The following is a 26623-nucleotide window of genomic DNA, read 5'->3' on the forward strand; positions in this document are numbered from 1 at the left end:
GTGTAGTTGGAGGGGGGGTTGGTGGTGGTGGAGTGGGGATGACCTTTAACTAATGGAAGGGAATAGATAAATATGGAGGGTGGAGCGCATTGGAGATGTCAAGAGATGACTGTGAAAAAATGAAGACCAACTCAGGATGCCAAACTTCTCTTTGCTGCGGTGGGTGTTCAAGATTGTGTGCAGGAGAGATTGATGGGAATAATCATATTAATTTATCTATGATGGATAGATGAGATCTTTGAAAAGATTTTTGATAAACGGGAGATTAGTTACTTTATATAACGGTAAACATTGGAACGAACTATATTTATTATTTCGTGTGGAAAAACGATTAATTAGGTATATGCAGATTTATGGTTATGATTATATTGACTTTATCGAAGTTAGGGAGGGAAATGATAAGTAGATCTTGGGTCTTGGAAAAGTTACTTGATAAATGGGACTTCAGTTACTTTATATAAAGGTCAATATGCGAACGAATTATATGTTTATTATTATGTGTGAAAAAACAATTCATGAGGTATATGACAATAATTAATACCGTATCCAAGTTAGGTAGATGGTGAGATCTTTGAAAAAGTTAATCATTAAATGGGACTTTAGTTACTTTGTATAACAGTAAACATTGGAACGAATTGTACTTCTTATTGCTACATGTGGCAAAAGTCATATATATATAATATATATATATATATATATATATATAATATATATATATATATATATATATATATATATATCATATGTATGTATATATTCTTGTATGTATATACAAGAATCATAAGTGAGTTATTTTGAGTCATTTTTCCCCAGTCAGTCCTTAATGTAACGGGACAGTGTTCCATAACCGGTCAAATCAGACATGACAGACAGCTGGTATGAAGCGAATCGAGTCCGTTGTAGGAATGAGAACACACACACAAACACACACACACACACACACACGCACACACACGGCTCGCAAGAATCTGGCTGAAGGGTCCCTGCTGCATGCTTCAAATGTTGGGTCTGAAGGTGACCATTACTCTCCCTTATATGGTTCAAGCACCCCTCCCTCCCCCTCCGCCATCTTCTGTTCGTATGCGTGTTTGTGTGTGTGCGTGCGCGCGTACGTGGCGTACGTGTCTTTAGGCACGTTCTAATTCCATATAAACTGTAGGCGCCCCTCGATTCCCACTGCTCTCCCTGTAAATGTGTTTGTTCCTCTTCTCTCTCTCTTTCTCTCTCTCTCTCTCTCTCCCGTCTCTCTCTCTATCCTCTCTATATATAATATATATATATATATATATATTATATATATATCTATATATATATATATATATATATATATATATATTATAAATATATATAACTAAGATATATATATATATATATATATTATATATAGAAATATATCATATGTGTTTGTGTGTGTATGTGTGAGCATGTGTGTTTGTGAAACCTTCACTTCCTTTCATTCGAAGACATCAAAATGGTTGCAGGGCAATTTCATAACCAATCCCTCTGTGGGGGCTGGAGTATTCGCGTTCCATCCTTCCCCCTTCGGAGCACCGTTGCTTCCTCGAATTCCGGGATCCCGGGCTCTCGTGGTAAGACTTTGGCTCCCCGGGGCGTGGGGTCCCTATAGGAGGGATCTGGTATGGGGAATGGGGGGGGGGGGGGGGAGGGGGAGGGGGGGGGGGGGGGGGGGGGGGGGGGGGGGGTGAGGGGGAATGGGGGGTTTAGCGGTCGTAGTTACGTAGCTTGCTTCTTAGCCCTGGACGAGTCTTTAACAAATAGGTTTTCACTTTTATAAACAGAGGGGGAGGGGCGGTCCTAAACCCCAAATGGAGCCGCTGGCCGGTTTTGGCGAGGAAAGGGAGTGACGTCACAGAAAAATTGACATGTTATTGATAACATTGTTTTTATTATTATTTTATAATTGAAGCTGATAGAACGGTAAAATGTTCTGTGCCCACTGGGGTTAGATTGTTATCAGAGAGTGAAATGATGTGTGCACCTTGAGGGTAGAAGATTTTGTTCTTGTTTCATGATTTAACTGGAGAGAGAGAGAGAGAGAGAGAGAGAGAGAGAGAGAGAGAGAGAGAGAGAGAGGGGGGGGGGGGTGGGGGGGGGGGGGGGGGGATGGTTAAAACAGTGAAATTGCGTATGCACATTGAGGTCAGATTATTATTGGACCAAATTTTTGTTCGTGTATCATAATATAACGAGAGAGAGAGAGAGAGAGAGAGAGAGAGAGAGAGAGAGAGAGAGAGAGAGAGTTTTGTTATTTTATAAAGTGTGTCAAACGGTGAAATAAAGTATGCATACTAGAGCCAGAAAGTCAAAGTTTTGCCCGTGTTCTACGGAATAATGAGAGAGAGAGAGAGAGAGAGAGAGATTTACTGTGTATACTGTCAGCCCACTCTGCATCGTTTCTAGCAATTGATTATCGAAGGGCAAAACAGGCAGTCGTTAAAGAAGGAGCTGTATGTAAACGCGTGAGGTCCGGCGATTGTGGAAGTTTGGAGCCTTCCAAAGAACACATTCTCTCTCTCTCTCTCTCTCTCTCTCTCTCTTCTCTCTCTCTCTCTCGTTCCTGGTACAGTAGTTAATTGTAATATTCAATGTTTCTTCCGTTGTTGTATATTAAGATACTATATTGCAGATTCTCTCCTCTCTCTCTCTCTCCTCCTCTCGCTCGTCCTATCTCTCCTCTCTCTTCTCTCGCTTTCTGGTACAAGTAGTTAATTGTAATGTTAAGTTCAATGTTTCTTCCGTTGTTTGTATATTATGACTACTATATTTCAGATCTCTCTCTCTCTCTCTCTCTCTCTCTCTCTCTCATTCATGGTATAGTAGTTAATTGTAACATTCAATGATTCTTCCGTTGTTGTATATTAAGATTACTATATTTCAGATTCTCTCTCTCTCTCTCTCTCTCTCTCTCTCTCTCTCTCTCTCTCTCTCTCTCTCTCTCTCCACGGTGATGATGGGTTCTGTAAGTGCCTTGTCCACGGCTGCAATCGTTTCGTTTTTATTACATAATAACAATTGGGTTGCTACTACCGTGCCCAAGCCAGTAAGTTGTGACGTCATGTGAGTCTTTAATAACTTGATCAATTGGAATATGGATTATTTATCGAATAGGTCATTTTGGCGGAGGGAGTCTGGGCCGGGGGGAGCGAGGGAGGGAGGGGGTTGTCTTAGCTTTTGAGAACGATTTAGTTTGTGATATATACTTGTCCAGCACCTGAAATTCATTCCGCCCACTTAAAAAGAAATAACAGATAATAAATAAGAGATATTCTGATTGACTGACCTTCGAACAAGTAGAACTAGCGATTAGTGATGGTTTTCGTATTGAGTTTTCCACTTTTCTCTTTGATGGGGAATATATAAAATACTTGTCTTTAAGTCTTCAGAAATCTTAATTAACGTATATGTTTAACTGGCAGGATGTGTATATTATGAGGGAGGCTGCGTTCATTTGATGCTAATTATTTCAGCCTGTTTAATTGCACATATTCAACACTACTTATCTTTCAGTCATCAGAACTGATCAGTTGAGTGCACGGCCACAACGGAGCCGTAATTAAATTTGAAAATATAAAAATAACACCTTGAACATCTCTCTGCTCTGGAAAGAAGCGAGGTTGAGAGCTGCAACAGATTTTGTTTAATTATTTATTTCATCATTTATATATGTATTCATTCTTAATTACAATCGAGAGTGGTCTTAGAGAACGTGAGAAATCATTCATTGGATGACCTCTTCCATCTTACCCATCTTACCCATCTTCATTAAAATTGTACAAGCCTACAGAAATTATACCAGGGATAGGATGTTATGAGTTGATGTTGACACTGTTGAATGGCCATGTCGGAAGTTTGTTCCTGTCTTGTAATTATTCAAATAAGACTTGTTCACAAAAAATAAATAAATAAATAAAAAGCAAGCAGTTTTATAACAGCAAAGACCTATCATGATTGAGGAAAACTTAGACATGTGAACCAGTGTCACATGTATATGCATGTATGCATGTGTATGTATATATGTATATACATGCGTCCGTGCGTGTGCTCTCTCGCGTGCTGTATAAATATGCATTCCTACCCATTCTTATCTAAGTTCGCCCTAATATTCAGCTGTATATAACCCCTGTTATAAGATCTGCTCTGTCTCCATTAAGAATATCCTTAAGAGTATCAAGATTAATGTTTAATATCATTCAGAATATCTAAAAGGATATTTAATATCATTATGAATATCTAGAAGAATGTTTAATATCATTATGAATATATCTAGAAGAATGTTTATAAGGTGAAGCGTGCCAATGTCGAGCAGAAGTCGCCATCTGCATTATCACCTTGCTTTCACTGAAACCAATCGCCCCCTTATCTGAAATGACGCAACTTCTTATGGCAAAGAGCCCCCGATCTATTTAAAAAAAAAAAATCCTCCCCTTCTCCTCCTCCTCCTCCAGTAGTTCATAAGGATCCTTGGAATCGTTACGCTGCTAGGACTGGTTTGTTTGCATTCCGCCGGTCGAATTTGAATATGTTGATGAGAGTGTGATGATGGTGGTGGCATTACCATTTGATAAATCAGGGCTCTCAGCATTCATATATACGTGCAGGCAAGGGAGGAAATTCCTCTCTCTCTCTCTCTCTCTCTCTCTCTCTCTCTCTCTCTCTCTCTCTCTATCGTAAAGATTTTAAAGTGGGTTTGGTTTTTTTCAGATTGAGAATCTCGTAGGAGGAATTTTTTTTTGCAAAAGTATTGGAATCATTCTAAGTGCATTTTATTTAATGCAATATTTTCAGTTGATATTCCAGACTTCGAATACTTAGTTTATTTACACAAAACATGAACTTCCGGGGAGTAGAACTACAAATATAAAAAGTGCTGTTTTAGAAAGAGATTGTTGCACCTGTACTTAGTATAATTTTTTCTTGATAATGTTTGTACAAGTTTGATTTCAGTCAGACGATTGGTTTTTCACAGAAAAGATGAATATATAAAGAGAAAAATGGAATATCTCTAAACCATTTGTAATACACTATGGGCCCCTACGATTTTTTTTAAATTACTGCATTAATGTATGCTAGTTCACTGCATTAATACAGTTATATCATCATATGAACCGCGGTGAAAACTGATGGTTCAAAGTAAATAATCAAAATAAAAGTGAAAGATGAGGCTCTTTAGATTGCATGCATAATAAAAGAATGGATTGGTTGTAAAATCGAATCTTTAGTTGTGTTCCTATCCTAATGATATAAGTGAACATCATAACCGAACAATATTTCGTAAAATATTCAGCAACATTCAAAGTAAAGTTTGATGACCGAAAACAGCTTCCTTGAGACGAAGTTAGTTTTTTTTCTTTTAAAGACATTCGATGTCTCTTTTTTATATGACGAATAAAAACTCAAATTTCATGGAGAAAGTGGAAGGGGTGGCATAACTGGTTTTGATAATGGAGGATTGTTCTCCGTCCAACTACCTTCTCATTGTACGTATAGCCAGAGGCCTCCGGTGATGCTGGCTCTCTCGTGTGTTTGATTGAACACTGAAAATGAATTTTTGTGTGACTCTTCGTTTTGTTCCTCATTTCTGTCCTCTACGAATGTAAATTTTCTTGTTTGATAAACAGAACCTTAGATTTTTTATTAGTTTGGTCATTAAACAAGTTACTGTTATTATCATTTTTGTTCTAAAGGATCCACAATAATATAATTGTTAAAAGTTCGTGTAAAACTTTTATGAAAATTTTATAAAATCTTTCAAACCCTTCTCTGGGGGGATTCGAAAGCGTTCGTAAAGTTTTATAAGATTTACACGAACTTTTAACAATTATATTATTGTGGACCCTTTAGAACATTTCATGAACTCTCGTGATAGAGAGCTTTTCCCTATTAGTATTATTATTATTATTATTATTATTATTAGTTTATTATTATTATTATTATATTATTATAGTTTATTATTATTATTACCCTCTGAGAGTGATTTCTTTCTGTGTTCTAGAGATGTTCACATTCTTGTGTACTAGTTTATTAAACATTTTAGGAAATAGTTTTATTTTGGGTGACAGAATCTTAGATTTTTTTATTTAGGTTATTAAACAAGATTCTATTTGCTGAATTATTATTATTACTTATTATTATTATTATTTATTATTATTATTATTATTATTATTATTTTATTAGTTATTATTATTATTATTTATTATTATTATTATTATTATTTATTATTATTATTACATTATTATTATTATTCGTGGCAGATGTGCGATAGTTGTTCACAGAGTTCGAGAATTTTGGTCCAGTGGATAGATCCCTCCCAAGTTTTCTTACCTTTACAAGATTCCTTACTTTTGGAATGCCTAAACAAACAACTAAAGTTGATCCGTTCAAGCCTTTGCACATTATTTGTCTTTGGATTTACTGATGAACATTCAATAGTCTCGTCCATGCCTGAATATTTGTGTAATTGCATTAAATGTAATTGGAATTTCACGAATTCAAGCAAAGATGCAATGCATAACTACACTGATACAATCCTCCATGTTTTTTTAAGGATTTACTTATATTTTTATCCATTTATCAATCTGTTAATTCATTTTTGCTTTTTTGTGGCTCCTTTGGTGGTCTTGTTACATATGAATAGGATTCATCTTCTGAAAAATAATGTTAATATCATGAATCCAAAGATCCACCGCAGATTTGTGTAACTGAAAATACACTGTATATATATAATATATATATATATATATATATTATATATATTATATATACATATATATATATATATATATATATATATATATATATATATATATTATATATATATTATGTATACACACAAACACACACACACACACACACACATATATATATATATATATATATATATATATATATATATATATATATATATATACAATACATAAATGTATTGAGCAGTATCTAGATCCATTGAAACTTTCTTATATATATACTGTGAAGTACATAAGACAGGAATTCAGGAATAACTCAAAAATGAAGCGTTCATAGCTGAAATAGGTTAGAGAAAAAAAATGCTTTGCATTCAAATACAAGTAACTGGCAAATATGTAAGAATGTTACTTATTGACTTAGCTCCCCAGGCTGAAGGAAAATCTACGGGCTGCTCTATGAGCAAGAGCCCGTTCTGGCATAAGGCCAGCTTAACGAAAACAACAATGAGGGGAAATGAACAAAAGGATATCCTCTCTCTCTCTCTCTCTCTCTTCTCTCTCTCTCTCTCTCTCTCTCTCTCTCTCTAGTATTTCTGTTTATTAAATGCACAGTATTTAATGAGAAGACTTGCATATCTCTCTCTCCTCTCTCTCTCTCTCTCTCTCGTATAGTTTCTGTTTTATTTAAATGCACAGTATTTAATGAGAAGACTTGCATCTCTCTCTCTCTCTCTCTCTCTCTCTCTCTCTCTCTCTCTCTCCAATATTTCTGTTTACTAAATCCACAGTATTTAATGAGAAGACTTGCATGTTGCAATAAACTTGTCCTAGTGGAGAGGAAATTCAATATGTTAATGTTATTGAGTGCTGACTGGGGGTTGTTAACAACATATAGACTATATAAGCCTCTGGCTTAAGGTAAAGTAATCAAGATCACTGGAGAATTTTTCTCAAAATATGGATTCTGCAGTTTATAGCAGAGTTAGTTTAGGGGGTAAGGTGATTATTCTATTCAGTTGCCATCTTTCAATAAGTTGAAGATTAAACATTAACTTCCTCGAAGCTTGTTTATGGCGTGGCATTCAAAAGTTACCTTTTGAAAAAAGGCTAATTTATCCTATTTCCAAAATGTCATAATTTTCCAGGAAATCCTTTGGTAGATCACGTCCTATAATGCAAATGCGAAATCTGTGTTTCTCTCTCTCTCTCTCTCTCTCTCTCTCTCTCTCTCTCTCTCTCTCTCTCTCAGTTTCGGAGATACTCCACTGAAAAATTCATTATTCCTGATGTAGTGTCTATAATGTCCATGTAATGCCCGACAGTATTGGGAAGTCACCATATCTATAGCTTTGCATATATATATATATATATATATATATATATATATTATATATATATATATATATATATATATATATATATTGACATATATATGTACATGTGTGTGTATGTATACATATAATCCGTTTATGCAATAGACCGGTAGTTCCAGAGACAAACACGTTAACTGTCATTGAAACGTCAGTCCTTTACCTGGTGAAGGAACGAGGAACCCCTTTTCAGGAGACTGACTATACATTATGTCTGCTTCGGGTACCTACCCAGTAGGATCATTAGCAACGAGCCAGTCCTCCCCTCCCAAACCAACCCCCACCCCACCACTCCCCTTAACCTTCCCTTATACATGCTGCCTACTCATCTCTAATTCAAATGTATTCTCACGCTTCCTTAGGTATTAAGACCCTTCATCCAAACCTTCTCATTCACCCTGTCTAGTCAAAACTTGCTCGGTCTCCTTCTCCATTCCAAACCTCTGAATTTTTAGCCGTCTCTTCCTGCAACCTTCGTTGTCTGTTCTTCCTCACTTGACGAAGTCACCTCAGAACAGTTATTCATCTTTTCGTCTGCGCCAACCTCTTTACATCGTCGGATTGCAATATCTTCCACATTCCTTTATTCACGTTCAGCTTCCAAACGTCACCTTCCATCCAAGAGAATTGGCTCAGTAATGGTTAATTCTTCGCCTGATCTGGTTTTCTTCACCTGATGTGGTGTTCCCTTTCTCCCTCATTATCATCCATTTCTGTTACTTCCTAAATGTGTTTTAATCAGCCACACTATTTATCATCCGGTCTGTGTTATCTTCTTCCCTTCCATTTACTCCCATAACCTTGGTTTAGCTGTCTTTCACTTTTAACTGTCTCCACTTCAAGTGCTTTCAGTCTCTTTCACTGACCTCTGAAGCTTCTTGTCACTACCACCAATAACAATGTGTCGTTTTTAAACATCAGCCCCTACACACTATGTATAACTTCCTTTCTTTTACCACAGTCTGCACTTAGTACATCTCTTGTCCCTTCCTTGACTTTTGGTGTCATTTTATCCATTTGAATATTAACCAGTTACTAAGGGACAACACAACTTGGATTTATACTTACTTTCTCGTCCACAGTTCAAACGTACAATCATTTTCATAGCCTACCCTTCACATTACTCTTAGCATTTTTATCATAGGTTTTTCCTAGATTTATCATTTGCTCCTCCCATTCCCCTTTCTTGTTTGAACATACTTAATCCCCCCCACCCCCATTACAGACCTTACCAATCACATCCTACCATACACTTTTCCTGGAATGCTCAATAATTCTATACCATTATATTTCTTACGTTCACATTTATTACCTTTCCCCTTATACAGATTAACAATTATTCGCCTCACCCTTCCTCATGGAACCTTACCCTCATCCAATTATACTTGTACACACACACACACACACACACACACACACACACACACACACACACTATCACCACCGCAATAAGGTAACATTTCACTTGTAAACGGCCTTTCTTTTTTTCAGCGTTTGAAACTAAATTTAAATTTTTACGTGATTATCAGTCACTTCCATGACATTTTAAAAAAATCTCTTTAAACTGCTGTTTCATTGAGAACTTATATACATGCATAGTATACATATATGTATTATGTATATGTATATGTATATATATAATATATATATTATATATATATATATATATATATATATATATATATATATATATATATATATATATGAAATATATATATTATATATATATAATAATTAGTATGTATGTATGTATTGGTGTGTGCATGGCATGTCTGCGTTTCCCGATACAGTATAGATATCTGAACTCCGTATATCTGTACTGTTATCTCGAAACATTTCCTGGGAATATGATTAAAAAAGAAAAAAAAATAAGGCTGCCTTAGCTTTCTGTCTCACAGATTAACAAGGTCCCTAAAATTGTACTTAGTGACTTCTCCATAACTCTCAGGAAGTAGCCTAATAAATCTATATGAAGAATAATTTTCTCTCTTCGTTTTCTCAACCATTTTAAGATTGAATTACTTACCGATTATCTCTGCCCAATGTGAAGGACGCCTCATCTTTAGGGACCTCGAAATGAAGTATTTATTTATCTTTTTTCTTTAGTTTTTGCTTTTACGAAACTAATGTATACAAAGTTCTCCAGTGGTAGAAATAGTTATAGATTTTAACTCCTTCCAGATGGCTCAACTTTCTGTGTTTGTTAAGCCTATACTGCGTTCCTCTTTCGTTTGAGAAGCTGTAATCTTTATAATGCTAAAGGTATAACGTTGGGAGAGAGAGAGAGAGAGAGAGAGAGAGAGAGAGAGAGAGAGAGATAAACTCATAATAACAATCTTGCAATTTCAAAAGACGGCTTTTTATGTGAGCTCATTAGCACCACTTGCGTCACTTTCTACGTCTGGCCCTTGTTACAATAATTTTCCTTATCTAATAATGGTTCTCTTCACTTAACTAACGAACAGCCCCCGGGGGCATTATCTCCCCTTCTCCCTCCTCCCCACACATTCATTCTCCCCACTTCCTGCCCTCTCCTTCCTCCTCCTCGTTCTGAGGCACACACACCTTCTTCGTCTTCTTCTTCTTCTTCTTCTTCTTCTTCTTCTTATTATTATTATTTTATTATTATTATTATTATTATTATTATTATTATTATTAATATTTCTCGATGGAATTAATTCTCGTGGAACTGGGAATTAAACATCCATTGGGCACATTATTTTATATTTTTTTTAGACTCTCCATCTGACTTTCACAGACTTGCATAGGAACCCCTCTTATTTCTAATACACACATAGATACATACATGCATACATACATACATAGGTTATGGACTAGCACATGAAGTTTTATTTCAAAGGTTTTTATGCATGGCAAATATTCAAGAATATCTGTACCTTATACGTAAATCATTTTACATAAATATCCCAAAGCATTTTGTATCACAAATATGAATGATTTCCTATAGGGAAATGTCTAAAATACTCTATAATTCAAGAAAAATATAATAATGTACAATAATCCGTAAAATGAAATATTCAGCAGTATTCTTCTGATTGAAAGCTGTGTGTCAGGACTCTGAGAAGGAAAATGTATTACATTCATTGAAAACACTCACACACACAAAAACACACAACACACACTCACACAACACACACACACACACATATATAATATATATATATATATATATATATATATATATATATATATATATATATATATGTGTGTGTGTGTGTGTGTGTGCGTGTGTGTATGTGTGTGTGTGTTATACGATCAGAGGTTACAGGTGAAGATTGTATATCAAGAGCCTAGGCAGGAAAAATGAAATGCAGTAGTACCTTGCGCTTTCGTGTATTCTTGATACACCTCTGTGGCTATTGCCAAAAATTTATATTATATATATTATATATAATATATATATAAGATTATATATATAATATATATATATATATATATATATATATATTATATATATATCATATATATATATATAGTATCTATTTATAATATCTGTACTATGTGATAACTATATTACTTTTAACGATGGAAACCTCGGGCTGGCTGTTGTGCATAAAAAGTTTCACATAATATAAATATATCTATCATTTTGAGAGAAACTTATCAAATAAAACAAATAGACAACGAAAATCCTCGTAGGTCTTCCTGAACCAACAGCTGATAGTCCTATGTCATTGCAATGACCAGCCTAAATAGTTTATTTTTTATTTTTATTTTTTTAAGAACTATGAGGGTAACGGTGAAAATCTTGATAACAAGGCCCTCGTATGTTATACTACGTTTGATCGTAATCAGCATAATGATAGTCACAAGTAAATAGTGTTATGTTCTAGTTTATATGTTCATGACTATGTCGGTAATTACTCGTAAAGCTTATTTTTATTCACATAAATTATATCCCAAATTAATGTCCTAGATAAGATTTCTATTTTGCTCTCAGTTGAAATGCCAAGAAAAAACGTTTTATGATCCCAGATTAAACCAATAATATAAAATCTATTTAAAAAAAAACAAGCATAGTTTAAGGCAGTATGTTATGAATGTACTGTGATTGTCTGTAATTATATTTATAGTGACTACGTAATTAGTATTTCACTTGAAATGAGATAGGTATATGTTTTATACACAGACATAAATACATTATATATATATATATATATATATATATATATATATATATATATATATATATATATATATATATATATATATATATATATATATATATATATGTAATATAAATTTAAGTAATGTAAATAAAATTTTTTGGTTATTTAATCTCCAGTAATGTTACGTCATTTGCATTATTCATTGCGTTGGACGTATTTCATTTTATTCATAGAGTGTTAAGGCAAAATACTAAAAATTAACTTCAAGGAAAAATATCCTATGGAAAAGTAATTATTGCATCAAAAATTACAGACTAATAATAAAAACTCAATTTTGTGGGGTATTCTTTCATTCCCTTTTTGTTGATCATGACACCATTTATCTGAAAGAGAATAAACATAACCATTTCAATTAGGCAGAAAAGCTTTAAACTATGCAGGTAGCGTGATGGCTTAGAGAATCACGGATATAGGCATAGATAAGCCTTAGACTAGATGAGAATTGGGGTAAGAAGTGTTAAAAATTCAAAAAACGGAAGAAATACTTCATTTTATTTTTAAACGTATAACCATGTGGGGGGGCGGAATTTCATACATTATATATATATATATATATATATATATATATATATATATATATATATATATATATATACATATATATATATGTATACATATGGATGTATATATAATATATATAGTATATATTTATAACGGTTCTCTAGCTTAAAAGATTTTCAAAAATGATTTTAAGTGAAACTTTTGTTCTCCATGGTTTTTTTAAGTTATATATTTTACATGAAAATAAAATACATGAAATTAACGTCACGAAAACGGTAGTAAACAGTTTTGATTCATTCTGATGGTTCAAGACTTTTAAATGATGCCTTTATATACTAACTAGATATATAGGATATATATTATCATATATATGACTATATATACATGATTAGATATATTAGAAAAGATATAAAATATATAGATATGAATAATATATAATAATATTATAGTATTAATGATATAGTATATAAGTATATAGATATAGTATATAAAGATAGGTATGTAAACAGAATAATTCAGAAATAAATGTTAAAGAGGAGTTTCTTGCACAAAATTTTCTCAGCCCAAACCGTATATTCTGCCAAAGTTGACTTATTTATTCTGCACATACTTTATTCCATCAACATGACTTCCCGTATATTTACACTAAAACCATTCACTGAGGTGGAAATGTACACGGGGAAAATCGTTTAGCCACCGTATTCATTGTTGTGTTGTCACAGGGCACCTTTGTATTCAGGTTCCACTTCATTGCCACTGCCCTACCCTTTCCGAGACCCTCTCTCTCTCTCTCTCTCTCTCTCTCTCTTCCTCTTAGCATGAACATTTAGCGTTCATTCTTCTTCCCTTCCTAACCGTCCTTCCCTCTGAGGACCCTGATTTCACTCCCAACCGACCCTACTACCGTCTTTCCCATGCCTCCTCCTCCTCCTCTATCCCCCCCCAATCCCCAGACCTCCCACCCTCCTCCTTTGGTATACCTCTTCCAAGCCATCGCTTGCCTCCCCTCCTATCTACCCCTCCCCTGCCATCCTTCCTTTCGATACCCATCCCAATCTTTTGGGGACCCCCTCCTCTCTCTCCTCTTTCACCTTTCAACCCTCATCCCCCCCCCCCCTCCCACCACCCCGGGACGGGTCCTCACCTCCGGAACAGAACCGGTCGATAATTTAACGCCAGCACCCACGACGTAGCTACTGTCCACCGCAGACGATATAGGGGGGCACGGCCCAGCCTCATTAGGGTTGAATTAACCTCTAATTAGGGAAAGGGCCCTCCGCCTTGCACGAGGGGAATGTTCGAGGGCAATTTACTCGCGAGACAGAAAACTACACTGATTCCCATTTTTACTCTGGTGCACGCGCCCTCCGCGGATTTCGTTGTCGCTAATAGCTTCGTTACGAAAGTCGTGACTTTTATTTTTATGTTGATTTTTGTTTAGTTTTATTCTGCGCTGGAAATAAATTATCCGAGTGATAGTATATATTTTTAATATATTTTTCAAATTATATTTTTCTCTATTAATTTTGCTTATTTCCTTTCCTCAATTCACTTTAATAGAAATTCAGGTAGTTTTCAAACGTATGTAATTTTTAAAAATCTAAGCCTTCATTGCTATCGGTTCATCTGTGAACGTATTAATATATATTTTAATAGATTTGAATAATACGAGATCTCTTGTACATATTCAGCAGATTGATCATTAAAAATAATATTATGCGTTTTATCGAATTGGTTTGATTCTTGATTGAGCGAGAGACCCAGAGGGCGAGACTCCCAAAACTAAGAGCTGTGCGGTGTGGGTGTCTGGTGGCTTATGTAGAACAGGTCACACGCCTTCCCTCTTAAGGCGATGTGGGTTGAGAAAGAGGGAAGGGTTGGCCCCCTAGTGGGGGGAGGTGGGGTGGGGTGGGAGTGATGATGAGCCTACCAGGGGTTGAGAAGAAGGTGCCACCAATCTGAGGTATTAGGACAGAAACGGAGGACGATTTGTCTTGTCTTCTCTCTCTCTCTCTCTCTTTCTCTCTCTCGTCTTTTGTTGTCTGTGGAGGTAGTAGGTGCATACGAGAGAGAGGAAGAACCCATTGCAGCAGATAGGAAAAGTTAAGAACAGCAGTTTTTTTCTCCGATGGATTTTTCTTTTTATTCTGAGGAGGAGAGAGAGAGAGAGAGAGAGAGAGAGAGAGAGCAAGTTGTGTGTGTAAAAGGAAGGTTTGTTTGTAAGTTCAGTGTGTACGTGTTTTTGACGAGACTGACAAACACAGACTGACAGACAGACGATCAGAGAGAGAGAAAGAGAATGAGGATTTATGCAGTCTTAGATTTTTTGGATAGCAGTGACAAACAGTCCAGCGGGCTACTCCATGGCTACAGGTGTGTCCTGTCAATCACTCACAACGGCACACCACCTTAATTATTGCATGTAATAATTTGTGTGTTAGTGCCGGGCCAAGCGGCCACCAGGGTCGCAGGGCAGGATGGGCGGGTCTAAAGCCGTCACGTGACCCGTCTCAACCAATGGCGTAGCCGGAGAGCAAAAGGCGGCGATGGGGAGGCGGGGCTAAAGCGTGTGGGCTGGGCGAGCGCTAGCCCCGCCTCCCTCCGTTGAGAGAGCGGTGTTTGGCCAGGCCACCAGATAGTGTTTGAGCTCGCCGCGGCCTCAACACACGCTGCCTGTTTTTTGCCGCGGCTACTGCTTGGTGTTGAGCGTGGAGGAAGAAGGAGGAGGTTCACATGAGGGAGAAGGCGGCCGCGACAGCGCTCGCCAGCTAATGAGTGTGTGTTTTGATTCTCTTTTTCGGGTCGTGTGTGAACTTGTGTCTTCAACCTGGCGACGGTGGACTCTATACCGTGGCGGCACCACCATGCAGTGGGCAGCAGCAGTGAGGGAGGAGGTCTAGACAGAATGAACGGAGCACTGTATGAGGACACGGCCAGCACGCGAGGCTTGGAGCCCACAGGCCAGACTCCACTCCACATCCCGGCCAAACGAGTGGCCACCACCCTGGCTGTGTCAACCTACCCACACCCGCCGGAGTGCCCCACGGGGCCTGACTCTGGTGCCGCTGCAGGGGTCATCAGGCACTCGCATTCAACGCAACCCTGGAATTACCAGCCGGACCATGCAGCAGCTACGGCGCCCTTCGACTCCCAGTACGGACAGGCGTTCTGTCGGGATGGGGTCACGCCCACCTACTACAATATTGCCGACTCGAGAGTGGCAGACCGTAAAACATTGGCCTTCTGGCCCAACAAATACGAATACGCCCCTGGACCCTCGTCCATGACCACGGCAGAGTCATGCCAGGCCTTTGCCGCTCAAACCTGGTGCAACTACCCTCCATACGGGCGTGTCGGACACGTCGATGCTCATGGCCAGCCCGTACCATACCTGACGGCGGCTGATGGCGCCCCTAAATCGGCCATGGAAGCTGCTGCAGGATACCCCCACGACGGCTACTTAAGGAACTACCCTACGGCTGAAACCATGCCCCCAGCACCTTACCCTCCAGGTACGTACCTGTATGAACTGTCTCTCCCCACAAAGTAACCCTCACCCCCCCCCCCCCCCCCCCCCTCTCCCTATTCACAAAGAATGACAATGATTGATCTGAGACTAAACCCGGAATGTTTGGCACAACTCAATAACTGGCCGATCGGATCCTGTCACGGTGGTGGTGGTGGGCTTCAAATTTTAGCTTAACTTGGTTTGGTCGTGGTTCAACTGGTTGGTGTTGGCACCTCATAAAAAGCTCACCTTGTAACTCCTCCCCCATCTCTCTCTCTCTCTCTCTCTCTCTCTCCTAACCATAAATCGTTATAATGCTTTTTGCTTCCAGACTGGCATGGGTCTGTCTGTCAGCAATCGTGGAAGTTTTATTTCTGATTCTGAGGGACTAAAATTTTCTTTTCTGTAAATATTTTTTTTATACAATCTCTCTCTCTCTCTCTCTCTCTCTCTCTCTCTCTCTCTCTCTCTCTCGATTGCATGCTTGCATTGTTATTTTCTTGCACAAACACAGTTACAGACATGCCTGGGCTTACAGGAACCATATGTTATGCACTTCATTCCTTTTCTTGTTGTTGATGCGTTCGTCTCCAGAGTGAAATTCGCCTATTTATCTGACTCGTGTGGCAGTGAAATGTGTCAGGGTGCTGTGAAAAATAAGTGGATCTGACCTTGCTGATAATAAGTGAACGCTTGACAAAAATCCGTTTTTAATTCAAACCCGAAGTGACAGACTGTTTATACTGAAGCATTTCAGTTCGTTGTGTTTTTTTCTATGATACTGTGTGAGTATCGTGGTGTTAGCCATGCACGTGGTATAGTGGGTATTTCGAGAGTTTGTGGTATCGAAGTGTTTCTCGTTTCTTTATGCATTTTTTTTATTATTATTATTATTGTTAAGGAAATTGGTCGTGATTCGTTGCCCAAATATCGAGTGTTTGTAAAATCCAGGTCTTGCGTTTTGATGGTTGGAAACGTCAGTCTTGTGTCTGTTCCCAAGGTTCGTTCCAGTGACCACGAAAGATGCATTTTAGTGATTTGGACAGTGAACGGAATAATCGTCTGATATTGTGGAACTCTAAGCAGGAAGTTGATAGCAGAAGTGAGAATTAAGCCTAAAAATGCTTTTCATTCGTATTGTGACAAAAAAAAAAAAATGAGGCAGCATGGTTCCTTTAGTCTTGTTGACGTGTTGCAGGTTTTTCCTTTTATGTTTCTTCGCATATTGAAACACTGCTTTTAGTTGCATTATTTTTACCAGTGCACGTTAATGACACATGTGCTTGGCAATGTGAATCAAGATCACCTGGCTTGTCACAATTCACATTGTTTGTGTTTCACATCGTGTTTGTCATCGTGTTCCTTAGTTAGGTTTCGCCAGGAACCTTAATTTAGGTTGCCGTATATAGGCTTCTTCCTATTCGTTTCCACATTCATGTACCATTTTTCGGTTTATTGTTCAGTCTTTATTTTTTTCTCGTGGTCGACCATTGTGAATTGATGGTGTATGTCGTGATGTTTTCTTTGTCAACGCTTAATTTGTCAGTCATGGGAAGTGTTAGGTAATTCTGCCTATGTTCTCTGACAATGGTTCCTTTAATTCATTATGTGGTTCAGAATTCCATGATCATCTTCGCAATCAAAGGTTGGAAACAAATCCAAATCCGATACAAATTCGTGACGAAAGGACTTCATTCGTAAGCATATGACACTGTCAGGTACACTGCTGCATTATATTAAACCAAGCTGCAGTATTATTGACGATTTCCCCAGAAACATATCCACAATTCCAACTTTCCAAAAATCTCGTGACAAATTCCATGTGGGCCCATTGCTTTGGTCGTCTCTTGTCCCTTGTGAGACTGGGTTTTGTGTTTATTTGTGTTACCCCGGGAAAGTATGGCTTGGACATCGTTTTCTGTTGCCTTACGGCGCTCGTTAGCCTTACGTATTGTATGGTCACATGTGATAAGCCCACAGTTCCTGTGTATTGTTTTTTTTTTCTTTTTTATCAGTATTGACGGATGGTGATGGTGTCGTGTCTTTGAGATTTGCTTTGTGTGGGTATTTCACCTGGCCTGGGAATAATGAGATTGCTTATATATAGCTACCCATTGCAGACAAGTGGCATTTCTGAACTTTGAAACTCATGTTCATAACGGCATTTCTCTTATCCTTATAATATGCATTGCTAGAAACATTTATAAGGTAATTGTAATTCTCATAAATTGTGAGTAAAAGAACTTAGGTTTCATTACTATGCTGTGTGCTTTTATGGAGATCTGATCGTTTTCGATTTATATATATATATATATACTATATATATATATATATATAAATAAATTGATTTATATACATATATATATATATGAAATATAGATATATATAGATATAGATATATATATATATATATATAGATATATATATATATGTATGTATATTCTATATATGTATGTATGCGTGTGTGTTGTTTACTATTAGTATATGCGTGTGGTGTCGTTTACTGTCACGATAATATTATCTCATATAGTTCACTAATAAGGACGCCCGGGGATGCTATCCAAATTCATTCAGTTCGAATGAACCCCCCCAGAGTACTTGAAAGTACCTACTACATCCTTCCCTTGGGTTCCCTGAGCCTTCAAGACCTACGTCATGCTGCCGTGCCCCTCGTATCCGAGGGGCTCTGCCTCCCTCCTCCTCCTCCTCCTCCTCCTCTTTGGCAGATCGTGTTTGTTTTTGTTCCTTCTGATTCTTATCTGTCTTGCTCGAGTTCATGGGCCGTTTCCCCTCTGAGACTGGTGCGAGCGATTCGGACTGTATCGTGAACATGCTGGCAGTGATAGATGTACTCTCTCTCTCTCTCTCTCTCTCTCTCTCTCTCTCTTTGTGTGTGTGTTTTGGTATTTTGTAGATACTAGATATGTTAAATATATAGTATTGCTCACGTTCCCCTGGAGAAGAGTTCAGAAGAAGTCTCTCTCTCTCTCTCTCTCTCTCTCTCTCTCTCTCTCATTGCGATACATATGTGGTTTGAGTATCTGTCCCTAGATTTTAATAGCGCGAAGCCTACTAATAGTTGCAAAGAGAGCTTGTTAATATACGAGGGTCAATTACTGGAAGAAATGCATACATAGATATTGAAATTTCTTCTTTGTTTACATTTAACCCCTTTTTCTTTAACCGGGTGGGTAAGGCAGAATGTAAACATTGTGTTCGCTGCCGAACTGAATCTCTCGGTAGTGTCTCGAGTTCTTTGGAGGGGTTGCCCATCGTAAAAATATTTGCCAAAAACAAATACACTAATCAAGACAGGCTAATGAAATTATCAGGTATTATTAGCACTATAATAACGCATATTCTCTGTTAGTTTTGTTTTATCATCCTACGGTAAAATAAATGATTTTATGAAAAAAAATGTGAAACTCAGTGTCCCTTGTACACTGGTGGTCGGTGAGAAAAACTACGGTCTTGAATAGAAATTCGGTCTTACAGAATGTTTGGTATATTGCACCTGGAACATGCACATAAAGATTATCAAAATAGAACAGTAAATAAGCACGTAATAACAAAAAAACAAAAAAAAAAAAGAGCAAAAACTAAAGCGAAAGCCCCGCCAATAAATATGGAAATCGCAAATTTTATAGTATATCTTTCAAAAATTGGGCGATGTCATTTTCTACGTTTTCTAAGATTAGTTTTCATCAAAGAAAACAACTTTAGGGGCATTAGGGGTATCTAAACTAATTTTTCAAGTTTCTTGTCCTCAGAAAAAATTGCTTTTTTGCTTTTTCTCTGGTTGGTTTTTTATATATAAGTTACTATAAGGCTTTATTTCTACCTTCATTTATCTGGTGTTTCATATCTTTTATTTGTAAAAATGTAATAAGTGAATAAATAAATAAATACAGTAAATGATGTATCAACTGGTTTTTTTACTTGGGTAGAAGTTATACATGTTTACGCTTGTTCTGTTTTGTGATTTTTTTGTTGAGACGCAGTTCATCTGTCACCTACACACTACTATAAAGCAGTAATATACTATTTTTTTTGGGTTCATCATAGACGTTCTGGCATCGTGTCATACTGTTTATTTTGCTCCAAACTCTTTTTCAAACCGAAATTACAGAATGATTGGAAGTCCCTATCTGAAAAGAGGAGTTTTGGTGGTACTATGCGTACCACCTTTATGCACCCGGTGCGGTATAGTAGACTTCAATGGTGGTACCCACCTACCTCCAAACAAACTTTCGGTAATGAAGAGGTTAAGTGGACTTTTCGTCCTCTGCCTCCGTTTACTTGTCATAGACGAGAGTGGGTATGTCATAGAATCCTTGAACGTATGCACTATGCAGTCGAACATAAATTCACGGGTTAAAGCTGTAAACATAAGGGTAAACTTTTAGCAGTGTTAGTTTTTTTCCCAAAATAGCAGAGAGAGAGAGAGAGAGAGAGAGAGAGAGAGAGAGAGAGAGAGAGATTACGGGAAGCCAGGAGTGTCAGTGGCTTTGAGGAGGGACTTAGATAAAGTCGAATTTCAAATGTCAGTTCATTTTTGCCCTTCTTTTTTTCAATTTGTTTTTCCACTTCGTATTTTGTATTTGCCATTAAGTTTGTAGTGTCGTGATTTCTTTTTTCATACGTGGTTGTTAGTAAAGTGTTTGTGTCAATAAAATGAAACGTATTTTTATGATTAAGACGTCAAACTTAACCTCTGCAACACGTTTTATAACTTGACTTGCCCAAATTAGAAAATAGGTTTATTTGTATAATTCCTACAGTTTGAGAAATGATAAGTGAACATACAAATAGTTTTATTTTTATCAAAGCGAGTTTGTTATCGTATACTTGACTTTGCCTGCTAAATACATAAGGTTATTTTAGGCTAAGCAAACTTGACACTGAGTGAATCCTTGAGGGCGAATATTGACGTTACATTAGCAGCTGTGTCCGATATAAGTGTGCTAGTGTGCATATTATGAGTGTGTGTGTGTATGTGTGCGTTCTCGCGCGTGGGCACACCCCACGTCATTTCAGAGTGCGTGGAGAATCCATTGCAGGCAAATGTATTTAAATTTGCTTGGATGGATTTCTGCTTCGCGATTTGTGGCTGACAGGACGAAATCAAAAGTCATTTGCTGTGTCAGAGGGTCATAAATTATCCGACTCGCTGGCAGTTTTAATAAACAATTCATGTGGGCCTTTTTGAGAGAGAGAGAGGAGAGAGAGAGAGAGAAGGAAGGAAAAATAGTAAACCATATTTCTAGGACGAAAAAAAAAGGGGTTTGGGTTGGGGGGGTTGCATTCAGCTCACTCAATATATGTACTAACATCTTCGACATCACGACTAGCTCTATTTTTCAGCTAAATTTCGTTAAGGAATGAACTTGTCTTTTTAAGGGCCATTGAAGGTCTTAATGTGATGATATTTCATTGCATAAGCATCTGCTTTTCCTTCTTTCCTAAATTTGTTAAATCGGGGATTTTGTTTACACATATATGTATGTGTGTGTGTGTGTGTCTCCCCTCGTGAATGACTATATATATATAGACATCAAAAAAGAGGTTCTGACCTATGCAATTCGATCCTGAGTACACGTCCGGCCTCTTGGCCATCAATCATCGAGGTTTACAAACAAAACGAGGGAGATTTATGGCCTGGTGTGAATCGTTTGTTCCCAACAAAGAATGCAACATGATTAATGAATACGAGAACCGTATTAGAGTGTCTCTATTTAAACATCAAAGATGGAGTTTATCCGGGGGAAGATGAGTAAATTACGGATGAAAAGAACCTCCACAACCGTCCCTGGTGGAGGGGTGAGGGGGACCCGGATAAGGGGGAGGGAGGGGGATTTGGTTCTAATTGGTGCAGTGATCGCGTCCCGAGTGATTTATGGTCGGTCCTGTATTTTGGGCAGCACTGCATAATCATGTATTTGGTTTTCGTTTCTCCTGTTAGACGATGGATATAGGAGCTCGGGGTAGTGATGGTAAAATCTCTCTCTCTCTCTCTCTCTCTCTCTCTCTCTCTCTCTTTCCTGTTTAGACGATGGATATAGGAGCTCGGGAGTGATGGTAAAATCTCTCCTCTCTCTCTCATCCTCTCTCTCGCCTCTCTTTCCTGTTAGACGATGACTATAGAAACGAGTAGTGGTAAACATCCTCTATCTCTCTCTCTCTCTCTCTCTCTCTCTCTTTCTGTATCTCTCGGAAGGAATGAATGCAACGAAATATCTCTCTCTCTCTCTCTCTCTCTCTCTCTCTCTCTCTCTCTCTCTCTCTCTCTCTCGGAGAGGAGAATGAATGCAGCGGCCAGCTTGTTTAGATAATAGTTGAAAAAGGTGTGGAGAGAAACAAGAAGTAAACAAAGAAACAGCGGACCCCATTTGTTTTGCGAGGTGGTATATAGCAGTGGTACTCCCTGTCTGGCTGGCGAGGGGCTAGCAAAACTAGCTGTTAACCATTCCCTGAGTCGTTTATGGACAGCTCATTTTACGTTTTACGTAGTTGATTAAGAATTTAATGGGGCCTCGGGCACTTGTTTGCTGATGGGTGCCCCCCCCCTCCCCCCTCCCCCCATCCGACGGAAGGGATCCCCAGGTAGATGCTTTGGATTTATTCAGAAGGAAGTTTGTGTGCATGTCTTTATATATATATATATATATATATATATATATATATATATATATATACATATATATATATATATATATATATATATATATATATATACATATATAATATATATATATATATATATATATATATATATAAGCACACACAGTGTCCTTGAACATGTTGTGGGGTCATTGATTAGGAACGGGAAATATTGCATAACTTTTTTTTTTTTAATTAAAAATTTAAAAATGGTTACCTCAGAAATTGAAAGAATTACTATGCTACGCTCTCAGTATGCGTATTGCTATGCTCACGTCCTACCCATGTGAATATAAAAACCGAGAAGCAAAGTACCGTTCATTTTGGCTTTATTTTCAGAGGCTCTTATGAAGAAAACAATAAGTTCTCTTAAGATCTCTCTTGCTGCATTATTTCCCAAGGGACGCCCAGCTTCCAAACCAAAGTCAAGGTTGTTTGTAATGGTTTCCAAAAACCAGTATTTCAGGGTTCATAAGGGAAACCGGATTGGTTGTAAATAAGGAGAGGTTGCCATGGATGGACGAAAGTGGTAAGGTTTCTGACTGTCTGTCCGTTTGTCTGTGTGTTTGAGGTTCATATGACACGGGGAGTTGAGAGAGGTTTTGAGTTGGGTAGGGAAGGAGGGGCCCGAGTAGTTTATATAGTAGGGTTAACATCTTCTTCAGAAGTATCTGGAAAGGTTGGAGGAGGAGGGATAAAATATCATCTATTTGTGAGAGAGAGAGAGAGAGAGAGAGAGAGAGAGAGAGAGAGATCATGTGGCGTAGAAAGGGGAAAAATACGACCCGTTTTCATCATATCTGCCAGAAGGTATCAACCAGTTATTCCTCTCCGTTGTCTCCCCCTAACTAAACGCAATTTTCAAAGGTAAAAAAGTAATTGTTTCCCCTTCCCACCCCGTTTTACCCAGCGTTATCTGCTCATTTTCTCCCTTTTACCTCCTCTGTCTTTCAACCTTCCGTCGGTCGGTTTATCTCCAACTCAATCTTTCAACCTCTTAGCCAAAGCGGCAGAGTTGTTATCTCGAGTGTCCGCCACGTGGAACGATCGCGCGCGGTGGCTGTCGGGGCATCGCTTTTATTCTGAAAAAAATATATATATATATTTCCTGCATTCCCTGTCTCTCGCGAGCTGCGTCTTGCCCCCCCCCCCCCCCCCCCCCCCCAACCCCCCTCCGCTCTGTTCGCTTGCATGCTCGCTTGCTTGCAACGATCAAGATAGAGAAGAGGGATTGATCGATGTGCAATTTGAACTATGCAACGTCGAGATGCAATAGACAGAGAGAGAGAGAGAGAGAGAGAAGAAAAGAAGAGAGAGAGAGATGAACGAAGGGAATGAATTGGACAGATAACATCTAAGCACCTCTCTCTCTCTCTCTCTCTCTCTCTCTCTCTCTCTCTCTCTCTCTCTCTCTCATCAGCGAGGACACCACACAGTCGTTGCATGCGAAGTGTTTATTGACTCTGCAAGTTATCGAATGTACACACAGATTAAAGGATGATTTGTGGGCGAGAAATTTCATTAATCATGGGAGGGCGTGAATGGATGGGTGAGAGGAGTTGAGGTCACCGTGGTGGCATCCTTCGGATCCTGTTCTTGCTGTTCCTTCAAATAGGACTCCGAAAGGATTTTTTTTCTTTTTTTTCTCTTTTTAGATTATTGCCAGCTTGTCGTATGACAGTAGTATTTTGGTCGATGTTAGACTAGGTTGATAAAAAAAAAAAAAAAAAAAAAAGATTGATTTGGCCGATGTTAGACTGGAATGATAAAAAAATTATTTTTGGTCGATGTTAATTTTGGATGATAAAAAATTATTTTGGTCGATGTTAAATTTGGATGATAAAAAATGATTTTGGTTGATGTTAAGCCTGGATGGTAAAAAATGGTTTTAGTCGATGGTAAATTTGGATGATAAAAAATTATTTTGGTTGATGTTAAATTTGGATGATGCAAAAATTCTTCTGGTCGGTGTTAAACTAGGATAAAAAATATTTTGGTCGATGTTAAATTTGGATGATTAAAAAAAGTATATTGGTCGATGTTAGATTTAGATGATAAAAATTATTTTGGTCGATATTAAATTTGGATCATAAAAAATTATTTTGGTTGATGTTAAATTTGGATGATGCAAAAATTATTTTGGTCGATGTTAAACTGGGATAGAAAATTATTTTGGTCGACAATAAATTTGAAAAAATAAATTATTTTGTCCATGTTACATTAGGATGATGAAAAATGATTTTGGTCGATGTTATATCTGGATGATAAAAATTATTTTGGGGTATGTTAAATATTGATAATAAAAAAATTATTTTGGTTGATGTTGAATTTGAATGATAAAGAATTGTTTTGGTCGATGTTAATTTGGATGATAAGAAATTAGTTTGGTCGATAAAAAAAGAAGGATTTTTGTCATTGTTAAATTTGAATGATGAAAAATTATTTTGGTCGGTTTAATTTGGTTGATAAAAATGATTTTCATCGATGCTAAATATGGATGATAAAAAAAATTATTTTGATCGATGTTAAATTTGGATGATAAAAATATTATTTTGGTCGAAGTTAAATTTGGATGATAAAAAATTACTTTGGTCGACGTTAAATTTGGATGATAAAATAACATTAAAAAGCTGCTACCCCCTAATCATAAGGAAGTTTGCAATATTCCTAAGCATAATGTTGTTTACGAAATTTTATTTCGTAACTTATTTTGTCATTCATTTTATTGTTACGACCACATACATCAGAGCATATCAACTTGCTTTATTATAGTTATGTATGTCATGTTATATATAATATAATATATGACGTTTCCCCTTTGGTTAACCCAGCAAGGAAAATGACTGAAGTTATTTCGTCGTGGTTTATCTGGCAAAGTGCTTGATGAACATTAATGTCACTTGGTTTTGTCGCAAATTCAATTTATATATATATATATATATATATATATATATATATATATATATATATCAGGAATATAGGACCCAAATATAATTCAGTATCGAAATCACCGTGTCTAGGGAATCTCACTTACACCCAGGGGGAATAATTATAATTGGTAAAAGTATCTGCCCCCACCCCCCAGGATTCGAACCCGAGCCTTTGGTTTAAAAACAGTGATAGGTAGTTGACCTTGACTGCAGACGCATTTGCTAGTTATAACTACCCTTGTGTAAGTTATTCCCAGAGTATAGTGAATTTGGTATTAGATTACATTTGTAAGTAAATAATTGTGAGTATGGGAAAGTCGGCGTATACTCGTGGTATGTGCTTGCGTGTGTGAACGTGTGTGTAATGTCTTCAAAATGACGTCAGCTCTTACTCAAATAAACATTCATTCTTAATCACTCCATTGACTTAACTTTACAACATTTGAATATGTAAAGTAACTTTGGCTGAAAGACAATCCTAGCAACAGATGCGTCTGTCAAAAGATTCCCCGACCAGAGAGAGAGAGAGAGAGAGAGAGTAAAATCATTGCGTGTGCATACTTTGGTTACCAAGGCTTGTGGTGTGTGCGTGAATGTGTGTGTGTGTGTGTGTGACAGAGAAGAAATCAAATCCTCCACAGGTTGCGGGGGCATTATCTTTCCACTAAACAAGCAATTACGAGCTATTAACTGCCCTAAGTGTGTCGTTAGCTTCGCCACCTTGGCCCCGCCCCGTCAAGGAGACGTCACACTACCCTCG

At 37.4% G+C, this 26623-nt stretch overlaps 1 protein-coding gene across 2 annotated transcripts in view; it reads left to right on the forward strand.

The window, feature by feature from the left end:
- Window positions 1-26623, forward strand: part of LOC135222958 (homeobox protein php-3-like) — a 657411-nt gene that overhangs the window by 563835 nt on the left and 66953 nt on the right. For both annotated transcript variants that reach the window (XM_064261424.1, XM_064261425.1), the window contains exon 5: window positions 15636-16277. In XM_064261424.1, the coding sequence (XP_064117494.1) occupies window positions 15636-16277 (642 nt within the window). The remainder of the gene's footprint in view (window positions 1-15635; window positions 16278-26623) is intronic.

Source organism: Macrobrachium nipponense, chromosome 8 (genome assembly GCF_015104395.2).
Source record: "Macrobrachium nipponense isolate FS-2020 chromosome 8, ASM1510439v2, whole genome shotgun sequence".
Taxonomy (NCBI): Eukaryota; Metazoa; Arthropoda; class Malacostraca; order Decapoda; family Palaemonidae; genus Macrobrachium; species Macrobrachium nipponense.